The sequence below is a fragment of the Netta rufina genome (assembly GCF_964035555.1).
Source record: "Netta rufina genome assembly, chromosome: W".
In the NCBI taxonomy this organism is placed as follows: domain Eukaryota; kingdom Metazoa; phylum Chordata; class Aves; order Anseriformes; family Anatidae; genus Netta; species Netta rufina.
The window spans coordinates 9,948,521-9,969,336 of NC_140139.1; the positions used below are offsets into that span (position 1 = coordinate 9,948,521).

Sequence of the window (20,816 nt, forward strand, 5' to 3'; positions counted from 1 at the left end):
CTCTTGAAGCACTGCTAACTCGTTTCACCTTGATGACAACTAAGGCTGCACTTTTGTAGGTTGTTTACAGACTGAAAGCTATGAAACCTGGGGCCAGACTGCCTGAAGTTCACAGTTAAAGCCCCAAATGCACAAAGGTTCTCTCAGACACAGGGGAAGACACCACAATCCTCACTATGTAATGGCAATACCGCTACCAGCCTCTTCTCCCCACATGGAAGGATTTCCTTGCACTGTAGGGATGCAGCACAAGACAGCCACCCTTCAAAAAGTCACAAGGAGAGGCTGACTTCCCAAAATGCCTCATTCATCATCTTGTAGTGAAAGTGCTCAGGAGACAGTCTTATGACCACTGCATGCAATGGGGTCATCAGTGGCTATCCCTGGAAAATCAAAACATGGTACCAATGGTTATTCTGAGTGAAGTGAATCTTGGTCATACTTAGCAATGCACAGCCAGCGAGTGCAACAAGAGCAATTTAATCACTTTACAGCAAAAATGAGCATTTTCTGTCACAGACATCTTGTAGACGAGATTTATCTATGTTAGAAACAAGGTAAGTCTCTGTGGAAAAGGTGTTGATGTACACAGACTGTACCATCCTTCACAAAGCACACATCTGTGTCTAGATGGTCAGTGACTGTCTAGCAATGATTCTCCCACTGCCTCCACCGAGATGCTGCAGACTATAAATCACTTTTTTCACTGAACAACTTTTTGTGAGAGTCTCTCTCTCTCTTTCCACATACATTCATAGGCATTGCAAGACAGTAAAGCAGGAACATTAGTGAGTTCCACCCAGTTCTCTCACGTTCCTCTGGTCACTTAAGATACAAAGCCTGACCATTGTTCTATCTTGTCTGGTTATGGTAGCAAAGATGGTGTTGCAGCATGGCCTAGCACAGTTGTCTCACCAGGTTAGTTTTGGCTCTTCTGGAAGGTTCTGGAAGGCCTGTTTTTAATGCAGGCCAGTCCCCTTGAGAACAGCTTGCACCTCCTGTGTCCCTCACTAGGGGAGCATGATTGTTTTACATAGAAGTGTCTCCTCTGAAGGAACTAGATACAACCCTAAAAAGCCTGTGAAGAACTAAACCAGCAGTGAAAGAGTATCTGCAGAGTAGTATCTACAGGAGAAACTTAACCTGCTGTAAATAAATCTCTCATACTCTTGTAACAGCTGCATTTCTGCTAACATTTTTGGTCTTCCTTCACACAGCATATCCCCTACACCTTTACTATGACAGCTAAAGCTCCCAGGTCTCCAGAGAGTGTCATCACAGCCTCCTGGCTGATGTCTCATGCCACATGGCTTTCAGTTAGCTCAGACAGCAAAATGTTACATGCAGAGATGTCGTGGGGATTTGCGACACCACCCAAAAGCATCTGGCTCCATTAACTACGAATGGATTACATTCATCTATCTGTGACCAAATTTAAAGAGAGATTATCCAAGACTAATTCAATAGCAGTCACTAACAGGAATTTAAAACATTCTTCAGCATACTTAAATGTTTCAAGAGCAGCACTGAGAGAGTGTGAGCCAAACTGTTTGCAGAAAAAAAGAAACAAAACTATAACAGATCCAAGCAATGCAGAAAATGCCACCAATGTATTCTTCTGATATCTTTGCTGTTTTATACAGAATTAACATCAGCTACTGTGAAACTGATGGAAAGATCAGAAATATATAAGAGATTAAACTGATTTAACTTCAGTAAAATCAGCTGCCATCTCATCTGTTTCTGACCCAAGAAAGCCTTCCTGAGAACACAAGCACAGAATATTGCTGGGGGCCTATTTCTCTGGATACAATATCAGGTGGAACAGATTATCAGGCGTTATGGCTTTCACAGCACACAGAGGCTTTTCTCTTGAATACCTATCTGTCCAAAGATTACTGAATAGAGCATGGTACTAAAATTTAACAGGAAATGTTCAATTTTATGCATGTCTTGCTCCTAGAAAGAGTAGAACCTACTTAACACAACAGTGAGGATTTCAGTTCATAAGGCAAGAGGCAGGGAGCAATGGCAAGTCAGCTGCATTTTCACTGCCTAGATGCTCTAGATGAAAGACTACTCACAATCCAATATACTGATTCCAACTCTGAGCACATTAGATGTGTGAATTTCTTCACTACTCTTGAAATGAAGATGTAGTTAAATCAAGGACTAACTGTTCTAGTTTCAGGCACCTGCCTGAGGTATCCAGAATGGATCACCTTCTGCTGCCCTTATTGCTGTGGGAGGGAAATGGGCACATCTGAAAGGAAAGCAGCTTCTAACTGGGTCTTTAGAGGTGACTATCTGGGGAAGTCAGGGTGACAAAGCACCCATTTAGGTGTTACAGTTATGAAGTGAGAGATAGGTGGTCAATACAAGGTTTTACATTTAATAATCATCTATTAAGAGAGAAGTAGCCTCCAGTATGTGCCCACACATCAGCTTCTCAGCAACTTGTGTCACTGCTGGCCTAACAATAAATGCAGGACGCTTTGATATTGAACTTTCCCTAAGAAAGATCTCCACAAGACAGTAGGACAAAACATGCTGCAGCAGCATAGGACCAACATCAGACACGTGAACTACTAGAAGTACTAGTTCTTTATAGACATAATCTCTCTACGATAGCTGAGGGAAATCTGGTTTCCAATAAATCATCACATTATTGCTTTAAAACATTTCAACATTGGTAGGCGCAATAAATCTCCAATGATCTAATGATAAATATTACTTTCTACGCTGGAAATTAATAAAAAAAGGATCAAGTTCTTTCTGAATTCCTGCCTATTCTCACTACTCCTCAAGAAGCTATCACAACCGCAACTTCAAACTACTTAATGTTAAATTTAATAGAAGAAAGGATCAGGAGAGTCCATGATTCAGGCTTCATCGTGGCTAGCAAAATGCAGATGGCTGTCATTCCACAAAACAGAGTTCAGAATGTTTCCTTATTCAGCACCTTCTCCCATGTTGTTCTCCATGCACCTCACCTGTGAAGTCAGGAAGGGCCTTCTTGTCTACCAGGAGGAGAGGCTGCACCTGCTTCTGCTCCAGAAGATTTCTGATTGCTGTCAGAGATGTGAAGATTTCATTTTCAGCAATGTCAAAGCCCAGTTTCGTCAGCCTCTCCAGGAGGTCTCTCTTGCACTCCTTCATTGTGTTGGTCACAAACCAAATCATAACTGGAGCGCTGCGCAACCTCATGGATGAAGAGCAAAGACAAATTTGCCACAGAACGCTTTACATTCACACACTTCTTATGGCTCTTTGGGACTGAAAAAGGAACGTTCGTCTAAAGGCTGCACATGAAAAAATTGTATACATCCTAAACTATTGGTGCCAGGCTCAAAAGAAACAAGGCTGTTAGCTTCTGTGTGGAACGGAGGGCAATGTGAAACAGATAGCAAGAATTACAGCTACCTAGAACAAGATCAAGACATCCCTGCTTTGCTTCTACCAGGAAAAGGCTGGAGGAAAATGGTGATTATAAACTCCATCTTCACAGCAATATCAAGCACATCTACAATTAACTGCAACTAGTTTGAAAAGCTTTTTAATTCAAACAAGGTAATAAATAAATCAGGCCTGTGTCCTGGATCAACAGCATCCTAAAATAAAATAAATTGACAAAAGAAGCTTGCTGCTACGTTAACATACAAAACTCCACACGCTGGGTGAATTTCACAGCAGCTATAGCTCACTCAGAAGTTGCAGGATGCTCTAGGAGCTTGTGTTATCTTCATGGTGATTTTATGTCAGCTTTTGCAGCCATTTCTTCCTTTCCTGAGGAACAATGATCCTCACATAAAACCACGTTATTGCCCTACCCTGATAGTACATACTACTTAACAGCCGAATAATTTTAAGTGACAATTTCAGTGGCATCTTCTTTAATTATTCCCCTACCATCACTTTCTCTGTTGCTATAGAAACAAACACTGGCACCAGGACTGCATGGAGAACATCAGGATAAAGTTGGTCAACGCTGAAGACTTTCTTGCACCTGCCACTTCTTTTTCATTTGTTCTGATGTGCAGAAAGATGCACTGACCTTTCACAAGTATAAACTGACAAAAAAAAAAAAAAGCCCATGTTTGCTAATAAAGTTAAAATTATTATTATTTACTTTAACCTCAATACTAAAAGGTAACCCTAAAAATGGAATCTATCCATTTGTTCCCTAAGCAAGCCACAGGCCAATCATTTCAGCTTCTCTTTAAGAAGGACAGTGACATGGATGAACAGAAAAGAACATAAGAAAATATTTTTTTCGAACCTCTAAGCAAAAAGTCCTGGCTGTTCTTTGCAATGAAATGACATCTGCTCTGCATACCTGTGAGAGTTGGCTGAGGCTGACAAATGGCACCAGATGCTCCCTACACCTTATCCCTTCCCTAATTCCCTCCCTTGCCAAAACTAGGGCAGAGCCTGCCTGGGCACAGCTCAGTAAGAATCGAGCAGAAGCGCAGCAGGACACAGAGAAGAATCAGTGGATTTATAAAAGTTTGTCTTCTCATTCTGCAGAAGCCATTTCCTCTGTCCTGCCTGCTGCCTGGGGGTTTGGAGGTGAGCAGAGCCCAGGAGAGATACTGAGTTGCTCTTGACGGCATTACCACTTTACAATAGATCTATAAATACACAAAGCACACAAAAGTATGTACACACACATGGATTTCTGAGAATGCTGACTCTCATCTGGCACAAGTTCTCTCTGCAGCACAAATCACCAGGCAGACAGGATCCAGTGAATGAACGAGTAACAAAGGAACATCCAGCACTTCACTAGTTTTCAGTTCCTTGAAATTTTACATCTTTAAAAAATAAATATTGCCACAAAATTATCTGTGAAAAGTAAGGCAGTTTCCTAATACCTCTGAGCTTTCCATTCAAACAACAGTCTAACTTCAGGAGTCCATACAACTTCAGTAAAAATTTCCCATGCTTAACTCAGCCCTATTCCTCTCTCCTGACTAATTCTTATTGCTCCCCACACACACACCATGGCAGCACACATCTCTCTGTGTTACCTTTCTTCATCATTTGCAAGCTTAATCCTCCAGGTAAACAGCTTCAGAAAAGAGTACAAAGATCCTTGGGGTTCCACAGCCTACTTTGCAACTGACTAGGCTAAATTATTTTACTACACCTCAGTTTCTTTAGACATCCCTTTAATGAGAAGAAAAATAGGTACTGTCCTGGTTTCAGTTAGGACAGAGTTAATTTTCTTCATAGTAGCTGGTAGAATGCTATGTTTTGGCTTAGGATGAAAAGAGTGCTGATAACACCCCGAAGTTTTAATTGTTGCAGAGCAGTGCTTACAACAAGCCAAGGACATCTCAGCTTCTTGCTCTGTCCTGCCAACGGATTCTGACCAGGACTAGAGGGGCCCTGCCTCCACAGAAGTATAAGGCTTTAGTAGACACCGGTGCACAATGTACTCTAATGCCATCGAGCTATAAAGGGCCAGAGCCCATCTGTATTTATGGGGTGACGGGGGGATCTCAGCAGTTAACTGTATTGGAGGCTGAAGTGAGTCTGACTGGGAATGAGCGAAAAAAGCACCACATTGCATTGTGACGGGCCCAGATGCTCCATGTATCCCTGGCATAGACTTAGAAGTGGATACTTCAAGGACCCAAAAGGGTTCCAATGGGCTTTTGGCATAGCTGCCGTAGAGACAGAGGGCATTAAACAATTATCTACCTTGCCTGGTCTCTCAGAGGACCCCTCTGTTGTGGGGTTGCTGAGGGTCGAAGAACAGCAAGTGCCAATCACTACCACAACTGTGTACCGGAGGCAATATCGCACCAACCGAGACTCCCTGATTCCCATCCATAAGCTAATTCGTCAATTGGAGAGCCAAGGAGTGATCAGCAAGACTCATTCACCTTTCAATAGTCCCATATGGCCAGTGTGAAAGTCTAATGGCGAGTGGAGGCTAACAGTGGACTATCGTGGCCTGAACGAAGTCACGCCACCACTGAGTGCTGCAGTGCTAGACATGCTGGAACTCCAGTACGAACTTGAATCGAAGGCAGCCAAGTGGTACACCACAACTGATATCGCTAATGCATTTTTCTCCATCCCTCTAGCAGCAGAGTGCAGGCCACAGTTTGCTTTCACTTGGAGGGGTCTCCAGTACACCTGGAATCGGCTGCCCCAGGGGTGGAAACACAGCCCTACCATTTGCCATGGACTGATCCAGTCTGCGCTGGAGCAGGGGGAAGCTCCTGAACACCTGCAGTACATCGATGACATCATTGTGTGGGGTGACACAGCAGAGGAAGTTTTCGAGAAAGGGAAGAAAATAGTCCAAATCCTTCTGAAGGCTGGTTTTGCCATAAACCAAAATAAAGTCAAAGGACCTTCACGAGAGATCCAGTTTTTAGGAATAAAATGGCAAGATGGACGTCGTCAAATCCCAATGGATGTGATCAACAAAATAACAGCTATGTCTCCACCAACTAACAAAAAAGAAACACAGACTTTCCTAGGTGTTGTGGGGTTTTGGAGAATGCACATCCCAAATTACAGTCTGATTGTAAACCTGCTCTACCAAGTAACCCGTAAGAAGAATGAGTTTGAATGGGGCCCTGAACAACGACAAGCCTTTGAACAAATCAAGCAGGAAATAGTTCATGCAGTAACCCTTGGGCCAGTCTGAACAGGACCAGATGTAAAGAATATGCTCTACACCGCAGCCGGGGAGAACGGCCCCACCTGGAGCCTCTGGCAGAAAGAACCTGGGGAAACTCGAGGTCGGCCCCTGGGGTTTTGGAGTCAGGGATACAGAGGATCTGAGGCTCGCTATACTCCAACTGAAAAGGAGATATTGGCAGCATATGAAGGAGTTCGATCTGCTTCGGAGGTGGTCGGTACTGAAGCGCAGCTCCTCCTAGCACCCCGATTGCTGGTACTAGGCTGGATGTTCAAAGGAAGGGTCCCCTCTACACATCATGCAACTGATGCTACCTGGAGCAAGTGGGTTGCACTGATTACTCAGCGGGCTCGAATAGGAAACCCCAGTCGCCCAGGAATCTTGGAAGTGATTATGGACTTGCCAGAAGGCAAATACTTTGGGATATCATCAGAGGAGGAGGTGGGTCGTGCTGAAGAAGCCCCACTGTACAACCAGTTACCAGAGAATGAGAAGAAATATGCTCTGTTCACTGATGGGTCCTGTCGTATTGTGGGAAAGCATCAGAGATGGAAGGCTGCTGTATGGAGTCCTACACCACGAGTTGCAGAAGCTGCTGAGGGAGAAGGTGACTCGAGTCAGTTTGCAGAAATGAAGGCCACTCAGCTGGCTTTAGACATTGCTGAACGAGAAAAGTGGCCAGTTCTCTATATCTCTACGGATTCATGGATGGTAGCAAATGCCATGTGGGGATGGTTACAGCAATGGAAGCAGAACAACTGGCAGCGCAGGGGCAAACCCATCTGGGCTGCTGCATTGTGGCAAGATATTGCTGCTCGAGTAGAGAACCTCGATGTAAAGGTACACCATGTAGATGCTCATGTGCCCAAGAATCGGGCTACTGAAGAACATCAAAACAACCAGCAGGTGGATCAGGCTGCTAAGATTGAAGTAGCTCAGGTGGACCTGGATTGGCAGCATAAAGGTGAATTATTTATAGCCCAATGGGCCCATGACACCTCAGGCCATCAAGGTAGAGATGCAACATACAGATGGAATCGTGATCGAGGGGTGGACCTGACCATGGACGCTATAGCACAGGTTATTCATGACTGTGAAACGTGCTGCAATCAAGCAAGCCAAACGGTCAAAGCCTCTTTGGTATGGAGGACGATGGCTGAAATATAAATATGGAGAGGCCTGGCAGATTGATCACATCACACTCCCTCAAACTCGCAATGGCAAGCGCCACGTACTTACAATGGTGGAAGCAACCACCGGATGGCTGGAAACATATCCTGTGCCTCATGCCACCGCCCGGAACACTATCCTGGGCCTTGAAAAGCAAGTCCTATGGCGACATGGTACCCCAGAAAGAATAGAGTCAGACAATGGGACTCATTTCCGAAACAACCTTATAGACACTTGGGCCAAAGAGCATGGTATTGAGTGGGTGTATCACATCCCCTATCATGCACCAGCCTCCGGGAACGTTGAACGATGCAATGGGTGCTGGGACATTCAAAAATTGGGATACGCATTTGGCGAAGGCCACCTGGTTAGTCAATACTAGGGGATCTGCCAACCGAGCTGGACCTGCCCAATCAAACCTGTTACGTGCTGTAGAAGGGGATAAAGTTCCTGTAGTGCACGTAAGAAATATGCTGGGTAAAACAGTCTGGGCTACTCCTGCCTCAGGAAAAGGCAAACCCATTCATGGAATTGCTTTTGCTCAGGGACCTGGATACACTTGGTGGGTGATGCACAAGAATGGAGAGGTCCGGTGTGTACCTCAAGGGGATTTAATACTGGGTGAGAATAGCCCATGAATTGAATTGTATCGTGTTACTTACTATATACTACTGTATGTCATCACTACCATGATTACTGTACCCTAGATGAAAATGGTGATTAATTAGAATGTATGGGAAAGAGTGTAACTTGAGCATGACATAAATGGTATGGAATAAGGTGTGGATAGATGTCCTGGTTTCAGTTAGAACAGAATTAATTTTCTTCCTAGTAGCTGGTAGGGTGCTATGTTTTGGCTTAGGATGAGAAGAGTGCTGATAACACCCCGATGTTTTAATTGTTGCAGAGCAGTGCTTACACCAAGCCAACGACATCTCAGCTTCTTGCTCTGTCCTGCCAACGGGCAGGCTGGGGGTGCAGCAGGAGCTGGGAGGGGACAGACCCAGGACAGCTGACCCAAACTATCCAAAGGGGTATTCCATCCCATCTGACATCATGCTAAACAATATATAGGGGTGGCTAGCTGGGGGAGGGGGCCAGACTGCTCGGGGTTAGGCTGGGCATCGGTCAGCGGGTGGTGAGCAATTGCATTGTGCATCACTTGTTTCATGCACATTATTATTATTAGTAGTAGTAGTATCATAGTTGTTGTTATTATTATTATTGTTGTTATTTTCCTGTCTTATTAAACTGTCTTTATCTCAACTCACAGGCTTCACCTTCCTGTTTCTCTCCCCCATCCCAGAAAGGGAGGGGGGAGGGTGAGCGAACGGCTGTGTGGTGTTTAGCTGCCGGCTGGGTTAAACCACGACAGGTACTTAACTGTCCTGTTTATGAACACGTTGAAATTCCCACATAAGATGAACTGCATTATCAAACATTTCTCCAACTAGCAGAAATAAACTTAAAAATAAATCAAATCCACAGCTGAAAGAGCACATGAAATGAGGACTCTGCAAAAAATGCCTCAGTCACCAGGCCATAATGTTCTCCCTGTTATTCCAATTTAGCTCACCACAGGTTTAAGGGCTCAGACATTTTAGCAGGTTCCTGCAGCTAAACAAAGCACTGAGCATCAGGTGAGCTGAAGTGACTAGAATGGGGTAATTCAGGTTAACACCTTCCACTTCGGGCTAAGGCTGCAATCCCATGATTGAATGAATTAGCTGGTTTTGAAGTCTTTTTTTTTTCTTTCTAGAAAAGACTTAGAAAGGACCTAGATAGCAACCTAGGAAAGCTGCAGGGGCTCAGGTGGTACATGGTGGCATGTCACTGTCTATGCCCTCTGCTGAGTTCTCCTGGTGTTGTAAATGAAAGCAGAATTTGGCCACACATTTGCTTATCCATACCAGCGTAAAAAGGCAGAATCTTCAGGCCTGTTTACTTAAAGAAATGTCTTTGTGCAAGCAGCACTGACACAACCTATCAGAGGAAATCAAAAACGGTAGCTTGCCTTTTAAGAGCTTCCTGCATGCCTGGCACAGCTGAGTCTTCAACGTGAAGTGTGCCACTGAGATCCACCAAGACAGCTTTCAGTGCATGCTGAGCCGCCATCCTTCCTTCCCCAGGGAAAAGGCAAATAAATGAAACAACAGAAAACTGGTTAGCAGACAATGGATAATAAAAATAAGGAACTCAGTTAAGCGCCTTATTTGTGCCAAGCCCGGTATTACCCAGAACATTACTTGTAGTATTAAATGGGCCCCTTTAGACATAATAAAATACATAATTGATGGGGGTGGTATTTTCCCAAAGATGTTATATATGGAAATCAGGTGCCATTTGTTTTTTAAGTGCCTTTATTTGTACGTGTCAAAAATTCTCTAAACAACTAAGACTGTTGGGAAGAGGATCATTAGGTCTGGTATTGCTGGTTCAAGGCCTCAGCAAGCACATTTTGGCAAGTCCCAGCAACACCAATGGTGTTGTTCAAGTAAAATACAATACCACTAAGCAATGATAAATGGCTCTGACTATAAAGCTCAAAATGCTCTGAAAAAGTGGGTCCTGATAATTTTATTTTTGCAAACTGGATCTGCAGCAATCCAGCCCGCAGCGCAATTCAGGTGTCCTAATTCATAGGCTATGCAGTGGCTGACTACCTGCGTTCCAGCAAGGATTTTGCAGACTACTGCTGGCCTGGAAGTTCTCAGGGCTCCAGGACACTCAGCACCCAGAGGGGTTACTCCCTCCTCTTGCAGAGGGGGCACTCGAGCAGCTTTTCTGTCACACAAATGGGTGCACAAGAATTGGCCTCAAATAGAGGCCAGCCCTCGAAGTATAAAGGCACAGGGGAAGAAAACAGTGAGGTTAAGTGCAAGTCACCTGGCTAAAAGCTGTCTTCAGAAACTACTGTTTTATAGGTATGTTGCAAGTGCTGTTTATTTTTCCACACACAAGTTTTCCAAGCCTTCCTTAGCAAATATCCAATACAGAATCTTTTTTCCTGCTTGTTGCACAGTAACACCCATCCAATCTGTCATCATTGCATGTCCTTCTGATTTTCTGTTGGGCTGTTGTGGTTACAGGCACAACATGTAGCACGTATGTACTTTTTATAATACTTAAAATAGCCAGCACCATGACCAGAACTTGCCTTACTACATTTAAGTTTCTCTTGTGACATTTTTATCTTTGCAGATGGATTTATCAGCGATCAAGATCACATGAGCTCGATGTCTAAGGTACAAGACACACGCACAGAACTTTATGAGGTGCCACCTTTGTTATTCCTGCCAGTTCCCCACAATAAGAAAAAAATGCTTATTTTATAGTATGCCTGTGGCTACACAGGCCAAGGTTACGTATCAATGATAAGAAGCTGACACAACTTCTACAGGAGCATCCTCAGTTGCATGGGAAGAGGGTCTCTTCTCCAAGTTAAACATTTGTGCAGGTAAAGTGCTTGAATGGAACAGAATTTCAAAAAATCGCCAAATGGCCGAGGTTGGCAGGGACCTCTGGAGATCACCCAGATCCTGCCCAGCAGGATCACCCAGAGCACGTTGCACAGGATGGCATCCAGGTGGGTGTTGAATATCTCCAGAGAAGGAGACCCCACAACCTCCCTGAGCAGCCTGTCCCAGTGTTCTGTCACATCCTAGTAAAAAAATGCCCCCTCATATCCAGCCGGAACCTCCTGTGCTTCAGTTTATGCCCGTTGCCTCTCGTCCGGTCACTGGGCAGCACTGAGAAGAGACTGGCTCCATCCTTCTGACACCCTCCCCTTGTAAATTTATACACACTGATGGTTGTTTTTTTGCACAACTGCATGTTATCACTGTGACAGAAGAAAATAGATGGTGCAATTGAGAGAGGGAGTGAGGAGAATCTTATCAAGTAGAGATAGAGCACCGATGGCATTGAACTAGGCTGCTACTTAGTGCCTTTGCATTGTCTATGGCGCATTGTACAAATTAACTAAACAAGCCTTGGGCCCCTTACCAAGGTCAGCCTCCTAATAAGAGTGTGAGCCTATCTTAAGAAACTGGCAGAAACTGGTCCTGCAGATGGACAAGAGCCAAGGAGCAACTGAGTCTGCGCAAAGACAAGAGATTAACTAGCAGTGATGAGGAAGAGTCATCAACCTTCATCCCCTCGACCCCCGACAACCACCACCAGGAGACACTGCGCAAGCACAGATGGGAGGAGTTTATGGAATTGACTCCTTGGAACTAATTTTAATATGAAGAGGGACAGGTTATGAATATGCATAGGCGAATTGTAAAACTTCATGCATAAGTAACTCTTTACTGCATAGAACCAAGGCAAGTTGCCACATCAGGTGCACACGACCTTGGCGGGACTACCCCCCCGTGCTGCCCAGTGCTGAATAAACATACCTACTTTACAGTCTTACTGATTGTGCAGTCCGTTTTCCGCAAGTCACAATTGCATGAATCCCAGAGCCACCAGTGAGAGCTGGCCCCTTTGGGGTGCCAGCCATGTTGCCAAGGTCAGGAGGACACAATCACCACCCACCCCACTTCCACAGAGGTAATACCGCCTCACTCCGCGGCTTTACAAAGGGCAGCTGGGTCGGTCCACTCTCCGGAAGGGGTCTCCGTGATTAAAGCTCCCCCCTTCTGTGCCCTGCGTAGTTCCGTCCGTCCCGTTGTTGCTCTGAGAGGGCGGGCGCACTCGGCCGGGGGTGGAGCAGAGCGAGGGTACCCCGAGCTCCCCCCACCCTCCACCAACCTGGCTCCGTAAGCCTAGCGCCCCGCGGGGCCCTAGCGGAATGGGGCTACCAACCCCTGCGCCGCCTCGGCGGGAGGCAGCGGCGCTGAGGGGCGGCCTCGCTCTGCCCTCAGGGGCTCCCGGCAGGCACCACGTAAGACAGCCCGGTCCTTGCCGCCGTTGCCTCTCCTCAACGCAGCGGCTGAGGGGCGGTTGCCGGGCTCTCTGTGTATATATAGTTATATATTTATTTATACATATATTGTCTGTGCCCGAGTTAAAGCCTTCCTGAGGGATTATTTCACTCTTTAAAAAAAAAAAAAAAAGAGTGAAAAGGGTTTTTGTTGTTGTTGTTGTTTTTTCCACTCTTATTTCTTTTACGCTCTTTTCAGCAGTGTCCAGCGACAGGATGAGAGGCAGTGGGCACACTGCCTCTCGTCCAGTGGTTGCAGTGATTGGCAACCCTGCCCAGAACAGGGGGGTTGAAACTAGATGATCCTTAAGGTCCTTTTCAACTCAGGCCATTCTATGGCACACGGTGTGTAGAAAGAAAACTTAGGTACATTCAATCACATTTGAAGCTGTATGTGGCGTTGTGAGTAGGATTACTTAAGGGATGAGGGCATAGCTGTGAACTAAATTATGTATATTGACGGTTTTGTGTTGTGGTTGTACATCAAAATCCATGCTATCACTGTAAAATCACAACACTGCAGTGTAAGGTGTCACAGAATCACAGACACAGAATTGTAGGGGTTTGAAGGGACCCCAAGAGATCATCGGGTCCAACCCCCCTGCTAAAGCAGGTTCCCTAGAACAGGCTGCTCAGGTAGGTGTCCAGACGGGCCTTGAATATCTCCAGAGAAGGAGACTCCACAACCTCCCTGGGCAGTCTGTTCCCTCACAGTGAAGAAGCTCTTTCACATGTTGGTGCAGAACTTCCTGTGATCCATTTTGTGGCCATTGCTCCTTGTCCTGTCCCCACAAACCACTGAAAAGAGGTTGGCCAAATTCCTCTGTCTCACATATGTAAGATATTTGTAAACATGTATAAGATCCCCTCTCAGTCTTCTCTTCTCAAGGCTGAACAGACCCAGGTCTCTCAGCCTTCATAGGGAAGATGCTCCAGGCCCTGTATCATCTTTGTGGCCCTCCGCTGGACTCTTTCCAGGAGATCTCTGTCTTTTTTTGTACCAGGGAGCCCAGAACTAGACACAGTACTCCAGGTGAGGCCTGACCAGGGCAGAGTAGAGGGGGAGGATCACCTCCCTTGACCTGCTGGCCACGCTCCTTTTAATGCACACCAGGATCCCATTGGCCCTCTTGGCCACGAGGGCACAGTGATGGCTCATGGTCAACCTGTCGTCCACCAGGACCCCCAGGTCCTTCTCCTCGGAGCTCCTCTCCAGCAGGTCGTTCCCCAGCCTGTACTGATACTTTGGGTTGTTCCTTTCCAGGTGCAGGACTCTACACTTCCTCTTATTAAATCTCATTTGGTTTCTTCCTGCCCATCTCTCCAGCTGCTCCAGGTCTTGCTGAATGGCAGCACAGCCTTCTGGCATGTCAGCCACTCCTCCCAGCTTTGTGTCATCAGTGTACTTGCTGAGGGCAGACACTATTCCCTCATCAAGGTCATTGATGAAGATGTTGAACAAGACCGGACCCAGCACCGACCCCTGGGGAACACCGCTAGTCACAGACGGACTCTGCACTGCCGATCACCACCCTCTGAGCTCGGCCAGTCAGCCAGTTCTCAACCCACCTTACTGTCCACTCCTCTATCCCACACTTTCTCAGCTTTGCTAGAAGGATGTCATGGGAGACAGTATCAAAAGCCTTGCTGAAGTCAAGGTAGATGACATCCACTGCTCTCCCCTAATCTACTCAGCTGGTGATGCCATCATAGAAGGCAACAAGGTTGGTCGAGCATGACTTCCCCTTGGTGAATCCATGCTGACTACTCCTCATAACCTTCTTCTCTTCCAATCACTGGGAGATGGCCTCCAGAACAAGCTGTTCTAACACCTTTCCAGGGACAGAGGTGAGACTGACTGGCCTGTAGTTTCCCAGATCCTCCTTGCCGTTTTTGAAGACCGGAGTGACATTGGCTATCCTCCAGTCTTCAGGCACCTCTTCTGTTCTCCAAGACCTTTCAAAGATGATAGAGAGCGGTTTGGCGATCACCTCCACTAACTCCCTCAGCACATGTGGATGCATCCTGTTGGGGCCCATGGATTTGTGTGTGTTGACCCCACTCAGACACTCCTGAACCACTCCCTCGTCAATCAGAGGGGAGCTGTCCACTTCCCAGACTCCTCCCTCCAGGATCCAGGAGTCCCGGGGAGGACTCTTTGAAGCAAAGACTGGAGCAAAGAAAGTATTCGGTATCTCCGCCTTCTCACTGTCTCCCGTTACCAGGACACCCCCCTCGTTCAGCAAGGGACCCACATCATCCCTAGTCTTCCTTTTACTGTTTACGTACTTAAAAAAAAAAAAAAAAAAAAAAAAAACTTCTTAGCATCCTTTCTCTCTTTTGCAAGCTTCACCTCCAGGTGGGTTTTAGCCTTCCTTGTCGCGTCCCTGCAGGCCCTGACAACACTCCTATACTCCTCCCAAGAGGACAAGCCCTTTTTCCACATGTCATAGACCTTCCTCTTCCTTTTGATCTTGTCGATGAGCTCCTTGCTCATCCACGCAGGTTTCCTGCCCCCCTTCCCTGATTTCCTGCTCTTCGGGATGCACCAATCCTGAGCTTGGAAGAAGTGCTAGTTAAATGTAGCCCAGCTCTCACATGCACCCTTGCCTTCTAGCAACCTAGCTCATGAGATACCCCCAAGTAGGTCCCAGAAGAGGTCGAAGTTGGCTCTCCAAAAGTCCAGGGTTGCAATCCTGCTTTTAGCCTTACTTCTTCCACCAAGTTCCATCTTGAAGTCCACCATCTCATGGTTGCTGCATCCCAAGCTGCCCCCAACCTTCACATCCCTAACAAGCCCATCCCTGTTGGTAAGAACAAGGTCCAGAAGCACCCCCTGCCTCGTTGGTTCCTCCACTACCTGCATCAGAAAATTGTCTTCAATGCATTGTAGGAACTGTTTGGACTGCGCGTGCCTGGCCAAGTTGCTTACCCAACAGATGTCTGGATAATTCAAGTCCCCCATGAGAACAAGCACCTGGGATTGTGAGGCTACTTCCAGCTGCTTGCAGAAGGCCTCGTCAACCTCCTCCTCTAGATCTGGTGACCTGTAGTACACCCCCACAACAGTGTCCCCCATATACCAGCCCACCCCTTAATTCTCACCCACAAGCTCTCCACTTGTCCTTCACCTTCCCCCAGGTGGAGCTGGGTATATTCTAGTTGCTCCCTCACATAAAGGGCAACCCCACCCCCTCACTTCCCCAGCCTTTCTTTCCTAAAAAGGTCATAGCCCTCCATGACAACGTTCCAGTCATGCGAGCTGTCCCACCACATCTCTGTGATTGCAATGAGATAGTGGCCCCACAATTGTACACAGATCTTGAGCTCATCCTGTTTATTTCCCATGCTCCATGCATTGGTATACAGGCATTTTAGGGAAGCAGCAGGCACAGTTACCCCTGGAGGGATGCAAGAAGAAGATTCTGGATGGGGTATCAGGAATATTACCTTCTCTGAGGAGCCCTCGGACAATCCTATGGGACAACTCGGAGGAGGACATTTGTTGTCGACGGAAGGAAGACAAGCGCACTCAATATGAGTGATCAGCAAGCTCCATTTTATTGCCCGAATAGCCTAACTTTTATAGTGAACTTAACAGGGGCAGACAGTGTCTCACACAAGATCATTGGTCAAAAGAACTCAGACAAACAGTTACAAGAAAACAACCCCACCTGCAAGAAAACAACCCCCTTGTGATTAGCAGTCACGTAGACCTTGTCCTTGAAGCCAGCTGCTGGTAACAGTATTTTTCTGAGTTCCTTAATTGGGCGATATGATAGTCATTGCCGTGGGAGCTTCTCACAGTTACTCTGGTAGCTTGGTTTGCTCAGCTACAGCAGGCCATGGGATTCTTACTGTCTCAGCTGCTTTATGTCTACGTGACCTATTTCAATTAACCATTCCTCTACAGGAGATTTTTCCCTACTATCTTCATCAGTGACAGCAGTGACAACTTCACCCAGCCCTTCTCCGTCACTTTTAGCTCCCCTCCCTTCCCCTGTCAAATCTAGTTTAAAGCCCTGGTAATTAGCCCAGAGAGCTTGCTCCTCAACACACTTGTGCCCCACTTGCTGAGTTGGAGTTGGTCAGCAGCCCACATACCTGGCTTCTCAAAGTGCTGCCCAAGATTAAAATACCCAAAAGCCTTGGTCCAGACACCACCCCCTCACCCAGTCATTTACCTGTCCCGTTCTCCTTCTTTCTGGGTCCTGGTCACCCATGGGGAGAACAGATGAGAATACTGCCTGCACCCCTGATCCCTTCAACAACCTTCCCAGGGATGCAAAGTCCTTTTTAATATTACTAATTTTTCTTGTTGCAGCTTCCCGGGACCCAGCCTGAATGACATCAAGGGGATAGTAATCCTCCGGTTTAATGAGCTGTGGCAGAGCCTTCCTAACGTCTCTGACACGCGCTCCAGGAAGACAGCACACCTCTCTGGAGAGGTTATCCGGGCAGTAAATGGGAGCCTCAGTGCCCCCCAGCAAGGTGTCTCCAATCACTAAGACTCTCCACCCTTTTTTTGTGGCACTGGTTTTGATGCAGTGCTCCACTCGGCCCCGATCCCTGTGCTTGGTACTTCCCTCATTCTTGACATGCTTCTTGGGGCCTGGGTTCCAACTACTGTCCAGACCATCATCCTTTTCCTTTTCCTGCCCAAGAGCCTCAAGTCTATTACCCAGGGACACCGTGGGGGTTGGGGGCAGACGCCTCCTTCTGCTTCGAGCTGAGACAAGGGTCCAGCCCCTTTCCTCTCATAGGCAGTTGAGCCCTCTGTCCTGCAGGTGAGCAGCTGGATCGGCTACTACCCCTTGCAGGGTAATGTCACAGGCAAACTGAATGTAAGACTCCTTTGTGAGCGTACAAACCCATTGCCTTCCTACCGTTCCCTTCACCTATTGCCATGCCCTCCAAAACCTTTACAGGCGCACAGAACCAGTCCATTATCCTTGCCTGTAGTTGTACTAAAGACTCAGAAGAGTCCCCCAAGGTTCATTTTAAATCCAGCCAGCCACGCTAGGAACCACCAAACTGCGCTCTGGTGCTGTGAAAGCTTCTTCTGTTTCCAAATGCTTCCTAGAAACGATCTGGCAATTACTCTGTGGTGGGAAGTCACAGTCTTCATCCTGCTCTGTTCTGGTTATTGTCAGTTCTGTGCCAGGTACGAGTGAGAACGCTCTTTGTGCTTTGAAGTGACTACTGGAGTGCAGGCCCCTTTGCAAGCGTAGCTCCTTGCCAGGTGGAGACTATCCTCTGTGTTCCTGTTAGTGAAGAACCTGAGCCCCGGCCAGGTTTGAGGGCAGTTACAGCACAGTCACCTGTTAGAGGTGGAAAACTCAGGTATTGCAAGTAGGAGGCTAATACAAAAGAAAAAAAAAAAAAAGTGAGGAAGTGCTTTGCCTGGGTTAAACCTCCTGTTACAGTAGGCACTTCAGCTCAAAGCCACACAAGGAGGCAGTGTAGTTATTCCCCTGCTGTAGCTCTCTACAATCCTTCCTTCCCTGCCCATTTGCTGTCTACCTTCTTGCCCTCTTTTATTCTCATTACCTGGAGATCTGATTTCCAGCTGCTGTCCCACTTTGTATCACTGTTTTGCAGCTGGCAGGTAAAACTGTCCCAGTTTTGCCTCAAGTGAAGGATTCCTGCTGCACAGAGCTACTGCTTCTTCCTACTGCATGCATGAAATAGATTTTGAAATGCTCCCTGGGCTGTAAGGCATGTGTTGAGGCTTCAGCTTTCCTGAGAGGACAGGAGGAAGGCGGAAATCAGTTTTTACCCATCTTTAAAGCTGCTGCTTGTAATCTTTTATTTTCATAAGAACTTGTGTTTTCAGTCAAATCAGATGAAGAGGAAATGATGTGCAGGCAGTGCCTCAGACCAGCTCAGTGTTCCAAACCAATGCATCAGCAATAGATAAATCTGCCACTGCTTTTCTATCACTGGCCAGCGCACCTTCAACAATCAGTAGCCAAAGCACTGAAGTGCAACACAGCACAGTTCAAACACTGGTTATCCACGTTTTATTTGTTCCACATAAGTACTATCCAGTTAACATGAAAAGACAGATTTATGAAAATAGGTGATCCAGACTATACCCTAGTCAGCTCTGAATTACACAAAGATTACTTTGAGGAATACTTTATAACAGATCTACCTACCCTAGAACCTAGCATGACCCTGTTCTGCCTCTGGGCAGTTACCCTAGCTCGTTGGCTTTGCTACATCAGACCAAAATACAACTTCATAGCAAAGCTGGTATGAATAAGTGCCATGGTGATAAGAAAAAAAGTATTTAATGCAACAGTAACTTTGGTACCTGGAGCAGGATGAAGTTGAGTTTTGAGATACTTCCACTGTACACGGATATAGAGTGAATTATGAAAGAGAGTGCTTAACTTCGAAATTCAAAATTTATTTACAGGTTTTCACTAAAAAAAGGAAACAAACTCTCCTTCTGGATATAGTCTGCTCTGCAAAACACTGGAATTAGAGATCATTAAGTTCATTTACACATTTTACAGATTTATCTTTGTATACAACAATGTACGCTTTAGTCATCAAGACATCAGAAGAAGAGATGATAAACTAAGCTGTTTTAAAATAATGAAACTGGCAGGTTTCCTTTGGCTTTCTCCACTTGAAAAATAAGCTAAAACAATTTAAGACACTTTAGCAAAGTTGAACAGAAAAGACAAAAAGTCTAACTTTTCTAAAAAGGTATCTGAGGATCAGTAATCTTAAACCCAGCCTTGCTATTTAACACAGGACCTAACCCAGCAGCCATAACTGAGGCAAGATCCTTGCCAAAGGCCTTAACAATATTCTCTGTGAAAGAACTACAAGATGATACCCATAGTTTCAGTGAGTTGTTAAATGAACAAAGGCAGATGGAGAGGGGGAGAAGCAGCAGCAGCAATTGTCAAGTCTGCAAATTTGCCTTTTTTTAAAAAATAAAATGTTATTATTATTATTATTATTATTATTATTAGAATTTGAAAAGGAAACATTCTCTCACATTACCCAGAAAGTCATAATACAAATGGTTCCCCACTTCCAACACACTACTTACTCACCATGCAGGTTTAACACACTTAGAAAAAAAAATAAAAGGCAATGCCTGACAGAACAATAACAAATGCTAAACACTACTACCATCTGCTAAATAAACACAGAATTGCCTCAGTTTACATACAGATTTTTAGATTTTGCATAGCAGTCACACCTATTTTCATCTGCTTCACACCAAACATTACCTATTTGAAAAGGCTATTGAACACCAAGAGAAAAATCCCAGTCTCAATCAAACCAAGAACACTCTGCTTCCAATTTGAATAGAATCAGAAATTTACCCATCTGGTTTTATCTCCCTCGCTATCACGAGACTTCAATAATTTTTAACATGCTTGGAGCCTAATCCATATTCCCTTAAATCATAGAATATCCCGAGTTGGAAGGGACCCACAAGGATCATTGAATCCAGCTCCTGGCACCGCACAGGTCTACCCAAAAGTTTAGACCATGTGACTAAGTGCACACTCCAAATGCTTCTTAAACTCCAACAGGCTTGGTGCAGTGACTACTTCCCTGGGGAGCCTGTTCCAGTGTGTGACCACCCTCTCAGTGAAGAACCTCTTCCTGATGTCCAGCCTGAACCTCCCCTGTCGCAGCTTGACACCATTCCCGCAGGTCTTATCACTGGTCACTAAAGAGAATAAATTGGCACCTGCCCCTCCACTCCCCCTCATGAGGAAGCTGTAGACCACAATGAGGTCTGTGGTAAATAGTACTGTGGTAGTAACTGAAATAAAAATCACTTTTTTTTTAATTTAGGAATAATTTGGGAAGTATATTGAAGGAAATTCATCCCTGAGTAACAAGACATTTAAAAACCGCATCCTATTGATACTCATTGCAACACGTTACGACGCATTCTCTAACAGTCAACGCGATTAACAGGCAGCAACAGAACTTGTCACAGTCCAGTATATTTGCAGCACTGTTGCATTAATCCCATTATCTTGTTTAATGAAACTGAAAGTGAACATTAGGAAA

At 45.7% G+C, this 20,816-nt stretch overlaps 1 protein-coding gene across 1 annotated transcript; it reads right to left on the minus strand.

Annotated features, from left to right (window-relative positions):
* Positions 1 to 272: 272 nt before the first annotated feature.
* On the minus strand, positions 273 to 12,491 carry LOC311220833 (haloacid dehalogenase-like hydrolase domain-containing protein 2; the record flags this gene model as incomplete). The annotated part of the gene is given in 5 exon segments (XM_084304481.1): positions 273 to 365; positions 367 to 383; positions 2,994 to 3,202; positions 9,846 to 9,947; positions 12,239 to 12,491. Coding segments are annotated over 4 exon segments (420 nt in total). The 5' UTR covers position 9,947; positions 12,239 to 12,491.
* Between the last annotated feature and the right edge of the window lie 8,325 nt (positions 12,492 to 20,816).